We start from the raw sequence: 19,591 nt of genomic DNA, 5'->3' as shown, positions 1-19,591 counted from the left end.
CAGAGCCCCAGAGTGTTGTACCTTCTACTGCAGGGTTCCTCAACCTTGGCAACTCTAAGCTGTGCGGACTTCAACTCCCAGAATTCCCCAGCCAGCTTTGCTGAGTTGAAGTCCGCACAGCTTAGAGTTGCCAACGTTGAGGAACCCTGTTCTACAGCTAATTGCATGGTGATAGATGAGAACGATGCTGCTGATGAAACAAACTGGCATAAAATCAAATGAGGCAGCTCCCCTAGCGCGGAACCATTGTATTGGATTTCAGTTTCTTCTAACTGTAAATGGCACAGAAGACGCGGATTAAATATAAAGTAGGTAGCGAGCGGCAATCACAAAATATGAGGGAACGACTTTCGATACCTACAGTAAAGAAGACCGGAACCGTTTGAACTGCGGTATCAGTTCCTGTTGGGAAAACTTTGGGGTTGGACGTTAGAGCGACGCTCTAACGGACCAAAGCAGGCCTTGTGGTGGGAACGGGATACGCCAGTAGTTCCGCCCTGTCGCAGGATGGCGGCGGGGAGCGGGCGGCGGCGCGGCGCGCTGCGGCTCCTGATGCGGATCGGGTCGGTGCTGCTCACGCGCTTCCCGTTCTGGCACTGCCTCAGCGGCCTCCTCCTCAACGCCGAGCGCGCCGAGGTCCGCCGGTGAGTAAGACCTTCTCCAAAGACGGTGCGCTTGCAGAGGCGCAGGGCGCCTCTGAGCCTGTGCAGAGGGTAGTTGATGCCAGTAGCCTTCGTCCGTTTAGGAGACGGTCTCCAAGGTCGGGGAAATCAAGGGTCCCGAGTCATCTCACGTGGAGAAGTGGTGGGAGTCAGAAATAATGCTCAGGTGGGCGAGACGGTGTGCGTGAGAATGAATGGAGAGGGAGAGAGGCTTGGGGTTTCACATTGGGAGAAAGGGGTTTGTATTTGATGGAGGAGTTGGGGATGGGAGAAAGGGATGGAAGCACTTTGACGGGCAATGATAGGGCAGCACACAGAGTGGGCGTCGTTAAATAACAGTTGAGTGTAGGCTGGGGATAGAAGGGGATCCGGAGAGTAGCCCAAAAAGGTATGGGTTGCAGGGATCTCAGGAGGGGCATTAGTGGATCAAGCTGGGAGAATGATTGGATTTGGGGACGGGAGAGGAAAATGGAGGCAATTACAGGTTTAGAATGGTGTTTCTTATACTTTCTTCTCTTGGGACCCCTTCCCACTTTTTTGGGAGGACCCAAAAGAGCTTTTGTTTATGTGGGTTATATTTATCGATATTTAATGTATTAACAATTAAACTTGATGCATTCACTACTGCTACCGCTTCTCACAGTTATTTGATGGGATTTTAATATTGTATTATTTTTCAACATAGACTGGCAAATAATTTTGATTTCAGGGACCCCTGAGGGGGTCTTGGGAGACCCCCAGGAGTCCTCAGACCACACTTGAGAAACACCAGTTTAGAATAACTTTATCCAGCTGGTTTCCTCTAAATGGGCTGGACTGTGAGCACCGAGGCCATAGATCTAGCAGAATGAATGTTAAACTTGGATCCAAAACCAAATCCCTTTGTTTTGGAGGTGAGGCCGGAGGCAACCATAAATCAGACAACACCTGGCCAGAATTGAATGTACTTGTTTGGACTGATTACCAAGAGAGGGCCTGTTGCAGGTCCCCCTCCTTGAGAAGTATGTAGGATGTGGACCAAGCGACAGACTGTCCCAGTGGCAGCTCCCATTTTATGAAATACCCTCCCTGTGGAGCTGGGAATGGCTCTGAGGATCCTGGCATTTTGTAACCAAGCCAAAGCAGTTGCATTCCAGCACACATTCAATAGTTAGAGGAGTTTTATAGCACACCCGTGATGGGTATGAATAATTTTTGAAGGTATTATTTTAATCGTTTGCATTTGTTTTTACTATGTTTTGACTTCATTGTACCTGATCTAGAGTCCATCAGGAATGGGGAGGGATGATGGTGATGATGATGATGATGATGATGATGATAATAATAATAATAATCTTTAGTGGCTCTCCAAATCACGATTGTCTAACTATCAACTTTGTTACCTTTTAAATGTCAGCTGAAGGCTACTTTGTTCTCTCAGGTTTGTAAAGTTTCCTGCCAACCCTTTTTTGGGGAGAGGGTAGGTAGACTGCTGTTCTGGGTGGATTATTAATGCCTTGCTCATTATTATTTTCTGTCTTTGATGGTAGCCTGGCAGATTGACTCACAAAGGTACCTTGGCTGCCTAGAACCTGTGGGAATACGTGACATGCAAGCAGTATAAACAAAAATAAACATGTATTCTTCTACTTATAATCTGTGATGTCTGATAGCCAGAAGGGAAAAACAGCACTTTGTTTCTTGCACTTCCCAAAGTTCTTTATGTCAGGTTGCCAGGAGATGATTCCTGGTTGCCACAGGTGATCACACCAGCACCTGTTTACATGCCTACGCGAGGCACGCTTGAACAGTCAAGTAACTCCCCAAATATACAGCTAAACATGTGCATCTCATATCAGTGCTTCCCTGAATTACAGAAGAATATCAAGTAAAATTGACAAGAAAGCAAAGGATGATAGAATATTGATAAAAGGATAGAAAAGAGAAGTGATGTAAAAGGAAGGTGATGTTTGTGGGCCAGATGTTTTCAGCTCAAGGACAGAGCATCAGTTCCTCTCTTCTGAAAGTCGGTGCCAAGGGCTTCAGGGTAGTGGCTTCTGATGATGAGTTTCCCAACCTTTATAGCTGCCTGTGCTCTCCAAGGCTTAATGCTGAATTTCCAGTAGTTTTCAAATGTGTTTAGGGATTAGTGCATATTGGGTAGGTATCTTTGGCTACTGAAACTTTGTCAATATCCAGGTGGGGCTCTTTTCTTTGGAAATTAAGGCCAAGGTGTGTATGTATGCGTGTACCCTCTCTTTCTCTCTCGTGTGCAATGTCCATTTCTTTCAGTTCCCTCATGGAATAATTTTCTACCTTTATCTCCTTATCCAGGAAACCAGACATCCCTGTCCCGTTTCTCTACTTTGACATGGGTGCAGCAGTTTTGTGTGCCAGCTTTATGTCCTTTGGTGTGAAACGCCGATGGTTTGCTCTGGGGGCTGCTCTCCAGTTGGCTATCAGCACCTACGCAGCATATGTTGGAGGGTATGCGCATTATGGAGACTGGCTGAAGGTGAGAAAATTTGCTGCTCCATTTTTGGTATTCAAAGTTTGTTATAGATCTGCTTTATCACAGAATTAGCTTGGTCTTAAGCTGGCCAGTGTGTCTATGTTGATACTTTTCCTCTGATTTGATTTTGAAGTTTCATGTGTAGCATCTTCCAGCATTAGCAAAAGAGTATCTTCTAAAATACACCTGTGTGGATAAGTATGAGGTGAATATATGTTATGCTGGAATTACTTTTCATTTTATAGAGGTGGAAACATCTCCAGGTATAATTGGATTATATCTCCCATCAGTCAGTGGAAAAGAATGAACATATAAGGTTTCATCTGACAATATTTGGAGGCTTAAGTATCTGCCCCTGTTGCAATCCTGTCCCAGTGTCTGGATGGGAACTGACTGTGATTCAATCCTACCAAGACTGAGTGGCTGTGGATATTAGAGCTCCCTAGATCCTAGGACTTTCCATCCATACTCTTGGCTGGATGGGAAAGCACTTCCCCACTCAAGGGTGTGTGCAGTCTGGGGGTCCTCTTGGATTCACAGCTCCTGTTTGAAGAGCAGGTGGCAGCTGTGGCCAACTGAGCCTTTGCTCAGCTCCATCTGGTGCACCAGTTGCACCCTTTCCAGGATTGGGAGGCCCTTCAAGGCTCAACTACTGCAGTGTACTCTACATAGGGCTACCCTTGAAAACCACATGGAAGCCTCAGCTGGTCCAGAATGCAGCAGCACAGGCAGTGATGGGCATGCCTTGGTATGCCCATGTGACACTTCTGCTCCATGAGCTGCACTGGTTGCTGGTCTGCTTCCTGGTGTGATTCAAGGTGCTGATTATTACCTAAAATGCCCTACATGCTATAGGGCCCAGTTACTTGAGGGGGCCACCTGTCTCCCATGGTTTCTGCCTGGCTGGTACATGCTAGCGGAGTTGGTGTGCTCCAGGGCCCTTCAGTTAAACAATGTCATCTATCAGGACTCAGGAAGTGTGCCTTCTTTGACACCGTGCCTGCCCTTTTGAATGAGACCCCGCCTGAAAACTTGGTTGCTCTCCCAGGTCTTGATGTGAGACAGATGGGCCCTCTTGGGCATGTTTGTTACTTTTGTTTTCTGTTTGTATTTGTGCCCAGATGCCATCTTGTTTTGGGTTTTTAGTGGTTTTAATTTTACTGTTTGTGAACCGTCCAGAGCAGTTGGAGTTGGGTTGTGTCCAAGTGGAATTAAATCAATCAATAAATGTATAAGATTGTTCCCTACCCTGAGGCTCTGCAGGGCAGTACTGGCTGTGATTATATCGATCAATTGAATGTTGATTAATTAATTGCTTCCAGCTTCATAATTACTTTTTTCTTGGTGCCTTCCAGTAGCAGATGTTGATCAGATGTAAACATGAAAAGCTTGGCCTAACATGTTGTAATATGCCTAAGTTTAGTTCTTCTCTGCTGACGCTCACATTTGTCTGTTAACTGTCATTTCCCATTATATCCAAACCCTTACATATTTTAACCTGATAACTATAGTTTTTTGGTTAGACATGATGAAAAGTATGGGTAATGGAAAATTATCTGAGTTAATATCAGTGCTGTGAGGGAAGGGATTTCAGGTACATAACATATGATTTCTGTGCCCAAACTGAGGCATCTACTTTCATCTCTTACAAAAATCATCAGTATTAAAATGAGATAAAAGAAAGTTCTCTTTTCAGAAATTGATATATAGAGGATGTTGAATTCAGTATTAAAGCTGTACAGTAATAGGCAATCAATAGCATTTCTGGTTTTTTTTAATGGGCATATTTTGTTTTCTTTGCATTAATATGGCACAGGTTAGAATGTATTCACGAACAATAGCCATAATAGGTGGACTTCTGGTCTTGGCAAGTGGCGCTGGTGAGATCTACCGCCAGAAACCACGGAACAGGTCATTGCAGTCTACTGGGCAAGTTTTCATTGGAATCTACCTCATTTGTGTGGTATGTACATGGAAAAAACTCTGAACTGACCCTCTCTTTTCTATCCTCTCTTGCTACAGGGTTAAAAAACAGTGATGAGACAGGTAGTGGACATATTGTGAGCACCAAAAGTCAGGGATCAGATTCATCAGGTATCAGCAGTCTTTCCAAATGTTGAACAGTCGCACAAGTGCTTGTGCGTGAGTGCACACACACACGCGCGGCCAAAATCTTGCATTTCATTTCTTAAAAAAACTAAAATATAATTTTAAGATTGTGCAGATGCTATAAAAGTACAATAAACGCCATGTTCCAAAAGAAGAGAATATCTGTAGCTCAGGGTTGAACTGTAGAGTCCTTGGTGTTCTCGGAGTTGATTGTTTGTTTGCAGACATTTTATTACCCAACTAAGTAACATCAGTGTGAGTAATGAAACATCTGCTAGCCAGCAACCGAGCTCAGAGAGCACCAAGAACTCCACAAACACCATACAGTATTGCCAATCCGTGAGTTACATAAACAGGGAGAATTATGCGTATACAGGCAGTCCTTGCTTAACAAACCTAATTGGGACCAGAATTTCCATTGCTAAGTGAAGCAGTCGTGAGGTGAAACATCACATGACCACACTGCTTAGCGATGGCAACTCTGGTAGTCCCGGTTGCAGTCGTTAGGCAAGGACCTCACGCTTCTCCTGCCCTGCATGAACTGCTGGCTCTGTCCTGCTGCCTCCTCCCCAGCTGGGCCCAGCGAACTCCCTTCGGCAGATGAGGCTCTGCCGCCCTGCCATGCTTGTATCTGCTTCAGTTCCCAACACCACCTATCTCTCCCCATCTCTGTCCTTTGGGCTGCATTCCACCACTGCTGCCTATTCCTGCTGCCCCCAGCTGACCTTTGCCACCGAGGGCCAGCATGGTGGAGGCCTTGTGAGGCACAAAGGGCCAGCAGCTGCCTCAGCCAGGCACGCCTTAGCAGCGGAAGGAAGAAGACGGTGAAGGCCAGCTGGGAGTGGCGGAGGTGGCAGAATTCAGAGCATAAGTTGTTGCAAAGGGCCAGCAGGTGCCTTGGCTGGGCACACCTCGTCAGCAACAGGAGGAAGAAGATGACAAAGGTCACCTGGGGGCTGCAGGGGTGGTGGAGTGCAGGGTGGCCAAAAGGGCAGAGATGGGGGGAGATAGGCAGGTGGGGGTTGTTGAGGCACATGCGGTCATAAATGTGGTGGGCTGCCAACCCCCCAAATTTTGATCTTGCAGCAGCACTGCAACTTTGTAACTACCATTCATTCAGCACTGTTGTAACTTCGAATGATTGCTGAACAAATGGTCATTAAATGAGGGCTACCTGTATACGGAAAAAGACACGTTTAAAATAATCTGCTTTTGTCCCCTTCTTGACCTGAAAAGGCTTTATAGGTTTACACAAATACTCAAAAACAGCCTGTTTAACTTCTGTGTTTTTTCTTGTAATATCCTTTTTTAGGCTGTTTGAAATCTGTTAATTGTCAGGTAATTTAGAGTCAAGCAGCGGAGCAAGGAGAGACTCCAGATCTGGCAGAAATCTTTGTTTAGGATTTCTCCTTTCTGATCTGCCCCACATGCAGGGTACTATATGGAAGAAAATGTGTGGGTAGTAGCAAAGGAGGCTCATGGTTGTGTGAACCTCAAAGGAAAGAGAGAGGAGATGCCAAACAATTATGAACACAATCCCTCACTTCCCTGTCTGTCAGAAAAAATCACATGCTGGCTGTCATGCTGATGGTTCAAGATTATAGATGTATACATTATCGGTCTTCTCAAAGGCCCTAGGCTGGCATAAACTCCAGTTTCAATTTGGTTCCAATTGATGACAAAGCTTTTCACCTAAGAGCTGACATTGTAGTGACCACAGCTTGGTCTTGATTTTGATTTTAATTGGGGCCAGGACAAATTCAATAGAAAAATCAGGATTGTCCTGAAGTAAGAAAATGTTGCAAAAGCAGCATCCCTCCAAAGAGTCAGACATGACTTGGTGCTTGCACAGGGGACCTTTCACAACCAAACTGCACAACTGATCAATGCAGTTGTAAATTTTTGCTTGATTACCTGGGTTGGGAGTTGAATTTCTGTAGGTAACCTTTGGGTGGGAGGCTATGAATCCACCTCCACTTTTCTTTTTGGAGATCCTACACTGCATAATGTTTGCTAAGGTGAGAGAGTATAAGCAATGATTTAATCTAAAATAAAAGACTATTGAGTTTCCAAAATTGTTTCTGCAGCTGCCCTCAGTTGAAATTGGGCAGGATCTACCATTCCAGTCTTACGAGAACATACCTAGAGAAATGTGATCAGCCAACTATGGGGAAAAAGCCAGAGAAGAACATGAACAGGTCTGACCCTGAAAAAAAATCTGATGCAAACAATTCATTCATATCCCACTTGGAATTTAATAAATCTGTTGTGGATTTCTGCAGAATCCCCCTCACAGTCCAGCATAGCAGCAGCTGGAGAGATAGACATTACATAGGAAGCTTATATCCACCTGCCCAAAGGCACACCTTGTAGAAGTTTTAGGCTAAAGGCTGCTGTAAACTAACATTCCGATTTGTTCTTTTCAGGCTTACTCCCTTCAGCACAGCAAAGAAGACCGCCTGGCCTATCTTGGTGGTATCCTGGGCGGGGAGATCATCTTACAGCTTCTCTTCGTTCTCTATGGTGTCCTTGCGCTCTCCTTTCTGTCTGGTTATTACATCACCACAGCTGCTCAGATCCTGTCGGTAATTCTCCCTCTGATCATCCTCTTCATTGATGGCAATCTGGGCTACTGGCACGATTCTCGCAGAGTTGAATTCTGGAATCAAATGAAGCTGATTGGCCAGAACGTTGGGATCTTTGGGGCCTCCATAATTTTGGCCACTGATGGCTGAGAATAAATCCATGAGACTTGAACTACGCCTGATTTCAGGCCAGAGAGAGGAGAAGACTTCCAGAGAGGGGACTTGGATTTTTTAATTAATTGCTTATTTATTTTTGTTTTTACTGCATTGTTGAAACTCTTTGCTCCTTCCCACTGGCAGCTAAATGAACTCATGTTCTCTCTCTACAATCCAGGGTCATTTCTCTTCTATTTTTTCAGCTTTATTTTTATCAAGGACAGTCCAGCAGCTGTCCTGTTTCTTGAGCAATAGAAAGTGAATGATTAAGGGCCTTTAATTACATCAGTGAAAGTTCAGGGTTTTACTCTCCCTCTAATAGAATTGGTATAGATTTTTGTTTCCAGTTTTTCAGAAACTTAAAGAAAACTTGAACAAAGTTTCCACTCAGTGCGCTGCTGGGCCTGAACTCCATTCCTGGGCTGAGTAGGCAGAGACAGAGAGATTTTGACTCTTATTTTACTTTGGATTCAAGGGTATCTACTATGATGGTGGTGGTTGTCACAGAATGTGCAGTGTTTTTTATCAAGTGGGGCCTGTGCCATGGATAATTCTTAAGGAGGTTAACATGAACTGTAAATCTGTGTTTGCATTGGCTGACTTCTTCTCTACCTGTGTGAAACTGTATTATACTCTTCCAGGCATGCATGAAATCAGACAATGGCCACTTGGGTAAAACATTATTTTATTCATAGTGAGTACAGGAGTGAAGAGACACCCAGTATTTATATATTTAGTGTATCAGCTAGGAGCTAGGAGCACTCATTGCTGAAACTGGATGGTAAAAGTAAAGTCTAATTTTGTGCTAAGTTCCTACAGGACAGGAAATTTGGAGTTGGTTTCCAAGAAGCTGTAGGTGGAGGAAAAGAAGGTTGGATATAATTTCTCTTGATTTAGATGTCTCAGATTTTGAGGTGCTGGGCTAATCAGGAACGGGCAATATTTGAAGTAGTAGATGGTTGCGTTTCTGCCCCATGACTTTTTAGCTATATGCCTCTCCTAGCACAGAAAATGATGGGGTGGAAATTTGCAGCCTGTGGTTTGATGCTTTTTTAAGGAAGAGAGAGGGATTGGGAGGACCTTAACCCCTCTATCCCCATCCCCAAATTGTGGATATCCACTTTTTAGATTGATTTTAGCCCAGTTTTTAAATACTTGCTTTTGGAGGAAGATTAAGAGTGGGGAATGGAAGTGGAAGGAAAACCCCTCCTATCCCCACTCTTTCAAACCTTTCCAAAGCTCACCAAATGCCCCCAAATCACCATTTCTTGCACCATTTTTGGAGATTTTAAATATGGGAATGGGAGGTGTCAGAATTGGGAGTATGTTAAAACCCTGAAGGATGCCAGAACCCAGGCTGAAATTGGCCCATGAGATAGCAATATGGAGCCATTGTGGGAGATGGGGCTTCAGGATGCAGGTGGGAGTGAGATGCCAGTGAATCAGTCACTTCCACCAATAGCATATGAAGGAGGTAGAACCTCAGAGCGCTGGCCCAGATTTACTTCTGCGTCAGTAGTGAAGCTGGGGGCAGTGAGATGAAAAATGAGTAACATTAGGTGGAATCAAGGAGTTTGAGAAAACGTAACATGGATCAAACAAGATTATGTTAGAATGCTTGATACTGAGGATTGGGGGAATAATAGAAGGGTTTCCTCATACACTGAAACTCTTCAAAATATTTCTCTCTCTGGAGGGGGTTGCTGCCCAGCAAATATAACACATGCTGATTTTTTCCCTCCATTGGTAGATTACAAATCCATGTTCATAATAATGTTTGTGCAGCTTTTCCTATCTGTCTGATAGCATTCTTCAAGACAGAATGCATTCAGTCTGCTTCTTGCCAGAACACATTTGTGACAATAACCTTGTCTGAACTGTAATCTCCACTTTGAAGAATCCAGGGTATATCTTGAGATGTAAGGGTGGAATATTTGCATTCAGAGGCTCTCAAGGAATTACATGCTACTCAGGAATCATTCGTGTAAAATCCAGCCCCATAATGGATTTTTATATGTATTTACTCCCAAAGGAGAGATGCAGGAATTTGGAAAATGCTGCCATTTTGGAATCATAGCCTATTTCAGCTGTGTTAGCCATACACTATGCTGCCTTTTCTTCCTCATTGGCAAGTATTGTTGATTTGCTGCGTCTTTCAGGGTTTCCCAATCTGTATTCTGCATTTGGAGATTTAACAGAGAATAAACACACTTTTCCATCAGTGTCTCTCTCTCTTTTCTGGTGGCTGTTTTGTTTCCTTTCTTTACATTTTGCTGAACCCCAATAGCCCAGTGGTTAGCAATTATATGAAGCACAGTTCTAGACAACTTCAGCAAGAATGATAAGACAGCCAGCAAATTGTGTTCCCAAATTCCAAGATCATTATGTGTTCAGAGATCCTTTGTTACAATCTTTCCCAATGGATTTGCTGGCTGCTTGATGATATAAATTATACTCCAACACATCTGGAATGTACTAGGTTGAGGAATGCTGTTCTGTTACTACCATCTGTATGTTTCTGACAGCTTGGGCACAACTGCCTTTATTATGGCCTCTGTCCCTAGATGGTCTGAAGCCAGCTTGGTGCAACATCCTTACTGAAGCGAAGTGTGTCTGAATCTGCTTGGTGTTTGAGCAACCATCTAGGAACCCAAAACCACTTTCAGTTGTATAATGGACATAAGGTGGAATATATCTTTAGTAAATAAGTGTTGTATATTTCTGAGCTTACAAAACATTGCAAATGGTACTCAGGAAGTGTGGAGTTCAGCCCAAGGAACAAGAACACTGGAGATTTCTGTAGTGAAGAGCTGGAAAAAACACAGAAGAGGGTAAGCAAAATGATCAGGGGGCTTGAACACAACAACCCTGTGAGGTGAGCTACGCTAAGAGAGAGTGACTGGCCCAAAGTCATCCAGCCAGCTTTCATACCTAAGGTGGGACTAGAAGTCACGGTCGTCTGGTTTCTGGCCTGGAGCCTTAATCACTAGACCAAACTGGCTCTCCCCCACCCCCACCCCTTTGAAGATACTAGGATTAGAAATACAAAGAAGTAGCTTCTGATCTCCTACAGCATTTGTAAGTACAACCGTAAATTTACTTCTTACTCTATGGTTACAGCATAACTCATTTTTCTATAATCTAGTCTAATCATCAAATCCATAAATCATAAGTTGATTGGAAAAAAGTGATAGAGCTTGGTTTTTGTACATGATAACTGCAGCAAGATTATTGTATGCACAAAGATGGAAAGATATTTCCATCTTACTACCCACAACAGGAATGGTTGGTGAAGATGATGGAACTTGACTTCTTTGATCAGAGAAAAGACAGTATCTATGCTTATTGCTGACTGAAAATCCCTTATGGACTTTTTGCATAAAACAGAAAAAAATGAACATAGGAGTACAACTTCAAGGCATCTTTTTAAGGACTGTGCTTCAGCTAAATCATAATGTGCTCTTGGCTGCTTTATGTTGTTAGTAACTTGGAATCTCATGAAATGTTAGAGAATGACCACTAGATGGCCACATTACTTAACCGTCAGTGGATTTTACTTCTTGTCTGTGCTTGAGATCTCCATTCAGTTTTCTTGGCAGTGGCACAGAATTGGTTTGCCATTGCTTTCTGAGATGTTTTTCAACTTCCCAGAATCCTACTCTAACCTACAATCATCACAGTTAGTGGGCATTATAATGAAATCTTTATTTTCTGGACCTCTATGCAATAGACTTCACATGACCTCCACTCTTAGTGACCACATAGATAGATTGTCTCCAAGGTCAGTGTCCAATCTGGTCCTTCAGTCTTCCAATGGTGCACCCATTACCATTGTAATTGGGTCCATCCACCTTGCTGCTGGTTGTCCTCTTTCCTTCTGGAACTTCGCATACAACAGACCAAATTCTGCTGGGATTTATATCAATTGGGTAATGATATCACTGTGCAAATGATGTAGTTGTGTTATTTGCATAATGAGACTATTACTCAAGTGGTGCAATCTGTGTCATTTGTGTGATGCCACAATGACATACTCTTTGATTTACCAAACTTTGGAGAATAACAGATATTGTTTCCCTCAATTACTCCACTGAAATAAGGTTTTACTATACAGTAATAGCCTACCTGGTATTCCATGGTAGCCCCAGCCCCACTTAGATTGTGAGTCCAGACAAAGGCAGTTTGGTGCACTCCAATATTATGTGCCCTGTTCTGTTAAATATATTAATACTAATTTCCACCTCTAATATTTCCATTGTTTTGTAAGGACTGTGTGTGTGTGTGCGCGCACACATGTGTGCACCCTCGAGTCACATTGACTCCTGATGACTGCCTGGACAAGTCTCTGCAGTTTTCTTGGCAAGGTTTTTCAGAAGTGGTTTGCCATTGCCTCCTTCCTAGGGCTGAGAGAGAGTGACTGGCCCATAGTCACCCAGCTGGCTTTGTGCTGAAGGCAGGACTAGAACTCACAGTTTCCTGGTTTCTGGCTTGGTGCCTTAGCCACTACACCAAACTGCCTCTCATAAGGATAAAAGAGGTAGGGAATAAATATTTTTAATTACATCAGCAGTAAATGAATCCTAATTTTATAGTGAGTTAGATGTCCTCATTCTACATTTCTTTTCCTAATCTTGGGGATAGCTTTTGTACTCTCTTAAAGCCCTGGATTTTCACGTAACTGCAAGGTGGAGCAAATCCAACCTCGGAGAAGGCTTAACCATTCTTTATGATGGTAGCAACTTTTGTTTAAATTACAAGTCACATTTCATTAAACACGAGGGACCTTTTCATATGCTATTATGCACTCAGTCATTTTTTTGCAGTCCTTGAAGTGAAAGAGTTTTATTTCCCTCTGTCTACAGTAACTAATGCATGCTTATAGAAAAAGTGGTGGATTGTAATCCATGTTGTTGATAATATGTGAATATATAAAATTGTTGCTGTATATACATTGCAGTTCTCTGTCCACTCCTGTGTTGTCTCTTGGAAGGGAGCATAGCCCCCAAGGGAACAGGACTGTGATGTGGGTATCACCTTGGACTCATGGCTACTGATGGATAGGTAGGTGGAAGATGTGGCTAGGATAGCTCATGGCTTTGCATAGCTCATGTTGGTACACCAGTTGTGGTCATTCCTGAAGCAGGAAGATCTGGCCACTTATGTTCTAATCACCATTGGGTGGAACTTCTGCACTATTCCCTGCGTGGGGCTGCCTTTGGAGTCTACCTGGAACCAGCTGATCCAAAGTTCAGCAACCTGATGCTGATGACTGATGCTCATGACCATAATCATATTAGAGGCTGTGAATGGGTTACTACTATAATAGGTTTGTAGGTGCAATTCAAAGTGCTAGTTTTGACTTAAAGAGCTCTATTATGTCTTGGCACCAAGATAACCCACAAGACAGACTTCTCCAACCAGAATCAGTCCGTCTGTGGAGGTTCTCCCTGGAAAATCTGCTGGTGATGCCCTAATTTTGTGGCCTAAGGGAGGCTGAGGCCAGAAATTAGTTTTTCCATCACCATGCCAATTTATTCGTTTTCTTTAGGTTTTTGTTATAATTATTACATTTTCCATTATATTGTTGGGGGGTGAGTTTATTTACCTTGGATGTTCTACCATAATTTATCACAGGATATGTTTTTGCTGTGAGTTGCTGTGAGTCTCTATGGATTCTCAGCAATAATATCATCATCATCATAGGCTGGGTCAGAGTTAATCAAAATTGTGTAGTGTAGAATGGAAGTATATCTGTTAATGTAACGTGGCTTAGACGTAAAGCATGTTGCCTCATTATCAGAGATTTGTGAAGTCGAAAGAGGAAGTGTAAGTATGGGCAAAGTGACTTTTATGTCAAGATTTTTTAATTGATTTATACTGTCACTGTATAAATCAACGTCGCACTGCATCACACGCTAGCCTAATCCATATTGGATTGAAAAGAAATAAATCTGGCCACACCTTTCCATGCAGCCCTCAACTTATTCCAAATTGAGCCAAAGAGAAGACTCAGATCACTGTGTCCTAGAGTTTCTTGCTAGGACAAGAAACAGAGCAGTTCACTGAGATTGAAAATGCATATCGTACTTTTTGGAGCACTCATAAATAGGCACCTTCCGCTCACTGATTTTGCTTTTAAGGACATCATCAGTCCCAGGTTTAATGATACAGGACAGCAGGGACGCTGCTAATCAATCAGCTGAGGGATATAACGTTATAAACTCTTTGAAGCGGCTGCTGCATCCTTTCTCTATATTCTGGAAATGGAAGATGACACTGTTGTTTTCCAGATGCTCTTTGTTTTTATCTTGTTGGGAATATTAATGGCTTCTGCAAATAAAATCTATCAGTTGCAGGTTCCCAAGATGCAGCTCCGAACCTGGAAAACAACATTCATTTTTTTCTCTTCTTCCTTCCACCTCCCTTTCTATCTGCTCCCCAGTAAACTTAACTGCCTTTGCTGACTCTTGTGTTATTGCCAACTTCTCTTCTAGGACTAGAGCAGAGCTTTCCCCAAGCTTTTGCCTTCCAGAAGTATTGGACTTCAATTCCCAAAGTTCCTAGTCAGTACGTCCATGCTTTCAAGGAATTATGGGACTTGGTCCAAAACACTTGGAGAACAACTGCTTGGGGAAAGCTGAACCAAGAAAGAGAAAAAGTGGCTATATGAAAGATCCCAGGTACATATTTATGGAACTGGTTTGGCACTGAGGATTTGTGTTCAAGTCTCATTTAACTTCCTATGATAGACTACTGCTCCATAATCAAAGGATCAGGCTTAGTTGTATTTGCTTACAACAGATTTGGAAGAGAGGCTTATTCAGGAGCGCAACTGCTTTGTGCAATTAAAACAGTATTGTTCCAGAAGGAAACCTGACTGAACACAGTTATGAGATCGTGTTTGAGCCTATATCATGTCAGTCAGGGTAGTGAAGCGTCTAACTAACTCCCCCTGTCATGAGTAAGGATGGCGAGCAGGGGGCTCCCATCCAGACTGTCAAGCGCATGCGTAGCACTGAGGAATTGGTCAGCCATTCAAAGAGACACAGATCGGGCCCTTTGGGTTTTATATGTCTGGGTTTTTCCCACGCTTCTTCAGTTTGTTAGGATTCCTGTTATATACTATCAATAAACATTAGAGACCAGTTCCTTGTCTCAGCGTGTTTCCTGGCTGTTAGGACACCCCCACCCTTACTGTGATGGTGGATTAAGTCCAAGAAACCCTGTTCAGAGTGATGTCTGTTTTTTGGAGTGATGGGCAACAAAAATTTCCTATCTGCTGCTATGAGTAGTTTGGGAAACATTTTGGTGATAGAATTGCTCAAATTTGCTCAGGTCTAGACTTGGGCAGGATCTGGGGAGAGGATTGTGGTAATGTTTTACATTTTTACCTTGGTAGTTGAGCTCTGGGACATGTGGAAGGACTTAAGCCCCACTTATATATAACTTTTGATATTTGACAATATCAAAGTTTGTGTCCACACTAGGTATCCCTGGCTCAATTAATTTACTTTTTCTGGCTTGCACACTGAGCTTGGCCAGGCAACTGGCTTTAGTCTCCATTCATATTTCCCACAATCTGCTGGTGTGCTGTTTGTCTGGGAGGCCAAAATGGGCCAAAATAGCTGCACCTGCTTAGGGCACTACTCTTCTACCCATCAAGGTCTTCTAACAGGAAGGAGCCCACCAGTGAGCCGACTCTTCCAATCTGGAGCCAGTCCTAAAACCACAAAGCAGTAGTGGCAATATCTACTGCTTAGTTCAGGGAAAAGGCTGTTTACAAAACCTACTTGTTACCACAGCCTGTGTTCCAAACATTTCCCCACTATTTGTCCTCCATAATGCTAAGTAGCTTGGCCATTAGTGACTGGTAGGAGAATAATTGTGAAGTGAATCCAATCAAAGAGTAATGAATATTGGAAAATGATGATGTTTCAGCTCTCCCCCAACATCCCCCACCCCCAAGCAGCTGGCTCCTGGACATAGATGGGAACTCAAACTTCCCCTGTGGCAATTGAGAACGAATCACTGCTGGCCCAGGAGCGTAGGAAGGGACTTGTTTTCACCTCTGTCTCACCTTCACCAGTCTGCATCACACCACCTGTCAAGCCATTGTGGAACATTCATTAGAAATAATAGATGTATTTACTGAAGGCTCAATTATTTCTCCATTACAATGGATCCAGGTGCCTCTACAGCCCACAGGCCTGGAAGCTGAGAAATGCAGCACATGATGGGAAATTAAATGCTCACAGCAGCTGTGGGTTCAAGGCAGTGTTGGGCATATTAGCTAGGAAAATCTGATTTTTATTTTGGTTTGATTTAATCTATGGTAACATGACGTGTAATAGAAGGGTGCATTGTTATAATTAATCCATATCTTAAGCCCATAATGATTTAATTTATTTTTAATTGCATTTAAATTACATCAAATTTCATTTTGTCTTGCCTCCACCTACTTCTTTGTTTTGACTTCTCTTTTTGCGGGGGAGGGGCGGAATGCCACTTCACTCAAGTGACCTTGAGCCTGAAAGCAGCTGTGTCATGATCAGCTTGGAACTTGTGGTCCATCAGACCCAACCAGTACAGTCATGATATGCCTTCAAGAAGTTTGGGATTACAACTCTCACAATCACACTATGCTGCAAGGGCTTATGGAAACTGAATCCAGAACATGTAGCATGTGCCATTTGTAATCTGTGTTGTATTCTGATTAAGTATCTTGGAGAACTCAGAAGCTGGTGTGCTCTGTGTCAACACTGGCATTGTCAAAATGTGGAGTTTTGAATTTTCCTTTAAGGCCATAATTTTGCTATGCTTTTGTTGTGGAACCAAAGATGATCTGTTTTTCACCCCACCAATATGCACATGTGTACACTATAATTTATTGCATTTATATATCTCCTTTCCTCTAGGAACTCTCCTTCTCTGTGTGTGTGTATGTGTGGGTGGGTGGGTGAGAGAAAGAGACCTGGTCTCATTTTATCCCCCAAACAGTAATCCTGTGAGATAGGTTGGGCACTGAGAGAAAATGGCTTGCTCTAAATCCCCTGGTGAGCTTCAAGGTTGAATGGAGACTTGGATCTGGATTTTCTCTGACCCATTTGAATACCTTAACCACTACACCCCTATACCTGTTGTACTACTGTTAAAAGCAGTTTTGAACTGTTATGAACTAGGACATGAAAACATCATCCTGGAAAAAACAGAATGCCAAACCACTTTGTTATACCTTGGAACATCTCCTTTGATGTTCCAAGGAGACTGCATGGAAATGTTCATGAAGTCATCTACAGTTTAGCTTGACTTGAAGGAGACTTTGCTTTGCTTAAATGGTGGCCCGTTGAAAGAGACAAGGATGCAAGGGACTGAGCAGACTTAGCTCAAAGAAAGAGGGAAAGGATCCATGGGATTGCTGGAATAGTAGGAAGCTCTCTCCAAGTAAGAATTTGTTTCTTTATGATGCACTGGATCTTACTCATCTCACGTTCATGCTGATTGTCTTAGGTACCAGAAATTTTCTGTCCTCTGGTACCTTTGGACTATTTTTTTCCACCTTCCATCATAGCTCCATTCCTGAGTTTACCTCTGGCCAGTTGTTCTGCATAGCTCATTAGGCTACATATTTGCTTTCCTGTTATTTTCCAGTATCTCGTGGTCTGACCTACTGAACATGGTGTGACTTGATGGATGTTTGGCTACAGGTGATTTGTGCCCATGATTGGCAATGAAGATTTGGGGTTCTTTCCTTAAAGCTTGAAGCACCAGCAGCCCTCCTGTTTTTAACTTCATCTCCCTTCCCCATAGGTTCACGGATGAATCAATCGTGTTTTTAAAACTAAAATGTTTACATTTTAAAATTTAGATATATTTTTAACTGCATTTTCTCTCAAAACATGTATTTTGAATGCATTTCCAATTCTTCATCTTCTTCGAGCTGCAGCAGAATCTCTGTGAGTTTCAAAAGTTGTTAGTTCAATTTTTATTTTTGTATTCCTCTGACAAATGTAGCTAGATCACTTCTGTCCACATTCAGAAAGACCGAATTCCTCAAACATGACATGGATGCAGAAAAAAGGAGGCATCTTTTCATGTGCTTGAAATAATTGCCTTCCCGATTACGTGTTCATTATGGTTTAAAATAGTTTTTATTTATACAAATGGGGTATAATGTATAGTTGATGGTAGCTGTTGGAATATCTGTTGTCAGTTCCCTTCTGCAGGATATTCCATTCCATTCTGCCCTGCAGCCTATTTTTCTGTTTCTCTGCTCAATCCAACAATCAACCATAATTCTGGAGCCACCGAGTAAACTGGCTGTTTTAGGGTTTCCCTGTCTTAATAATTAATATATGTTGCATTTCTATACCTTGTGATTTTCCAGCTTCTTGTACATGGATGGGGCTATTTTGAAACAAAAACTTGAAATCTGAAGGGAAAAAATTGGGGAATGATGCAGATTTCAGTCTGATCACTGTAGGATGTACAGGCTGATCGCAGGTAGGTGACTGGAAATACTAATCACCAATTTTTATTATGTTTAAGCATTTCTCAGTAATGACTTGGCTGTTCTGTTTTCCTTCAGCTCCACTTGGCATGATGGTTACTACAATGGTGGGTGGCATCTTGAATATGCTGGGAATAAAGCAACTAATCCTTGACATGACAAAATGAAAGCTGAGCTGAGGAGATCAGTATTGAAATCCATATCCAGGCATGTTGTTGAAGAGTCACTGGTTGACTTCTCTCAACAGATGTGACATAAAGTTTGTATCTTGCTTAGTGTGAATATGGTTTATGAACTATAGCTTACGACTCCATGTGAACCAGCTCCATCTGCTTTCTTTAGTTGTCGTCATTAAAGAAATGATAGTTTACCAAGAAGCTACAGTCCAAGCTACAGTCTTAGGATTCCCAGTGTGATGTCTGTGGGCACATACTTGGTAACAGAGCCTGTTAACTCTGTATGAACTCTTGTGGCATCCTTGGAAAAATAAAAGTGATAGTTAGCTTCTTTGTTTGGAAATATGCTAGCTGTCTATTAAAAAAAACAAATATAAGAAGACTAAAGAGGGAAGCTGGCCGCTTTTTTGAAAGTTTCTCTGGTGTTTTATGACTGGCTATATTCACCTTGGCACCCATTTTGTGAGGAGTCATTTCCCTCATGGCAGCCATTTTGTGAGAATACCTTGATACGCAATTCTGATAATGCTATTTTTGCTCCAAAGTGATTATTTCAAACCTGGGTAATAGGAACAAATGTTTATTAATCAATCAATGAAGGAGGCTAGAACATGGAACAATTTTTTCCCTCCTTTTAAAACAAATCTCAAAGTGTCCCCGCATAGGACTAAAGTCTCAAACCATGTTTGTATAGTATGTAAGAGTCTGATCCTAAGTTTACCTGTTCAGAAGGGAATCTCTCTGTGTTTGGGGAGGAGAATACACCTAAGAAAATGTATATATAGTTGCAGATCTTCCAGCACACAGAATATTCTATCGGGGTATGAACAAAGAGCAACGCAAGTATATGTTCAATATAGATGGGAGTGGGAGGGAATCTAATCCATCCTTTGCTGAAAACAGTT

At 42.6% G+C, this 19,591-nt stretch overlaps 1 protein-coding gene across 1 annotated transcript; it reads left to right on the top strand.

Moving 5' to 3' along the window:
* Positions 1-470: 470 nt before the first annotated feature.
* Positions 471-10,224, top strand: TMEM101 (transmembrane protein 101). Its single transcript, XM_063300864.1, has 4 exons — positions 471-644; positions 2,976-3,156; positions 4,970-5,116; positions 7,689-10,224. The coding sequence occupies exons 1-4, from the start codon at positions 508-510 to the stop codon at positions 7,995-7,997; spliced, it is 774 nt and encodes a 257-aa protein (XP_063156934.1). The 5' UTR covers positions 471-507; the 3' UTR covers positions 7,998-10,224.
* The last annotated feature ends 9,367 nt before the right edge of the window (positions 10,225-19,591 follow it).

Source organism: Candoia aspera, chromosome 4, assembly GCF_035149785.1.
Source record: "Candoia aspera isolate rCanAsp1 chromosome 4, rCanAsp1.hap2, whole genome shotgun sequence".
Lineage (NCBI taxonomy): Eukaryota > Metazoa > Chordata > Lepidosauria > Squamata > Boidae > Candoia > Candoia aspera.
This window is presented reverse-complemented; position numbering and strand designations above follow the sequence as displayed.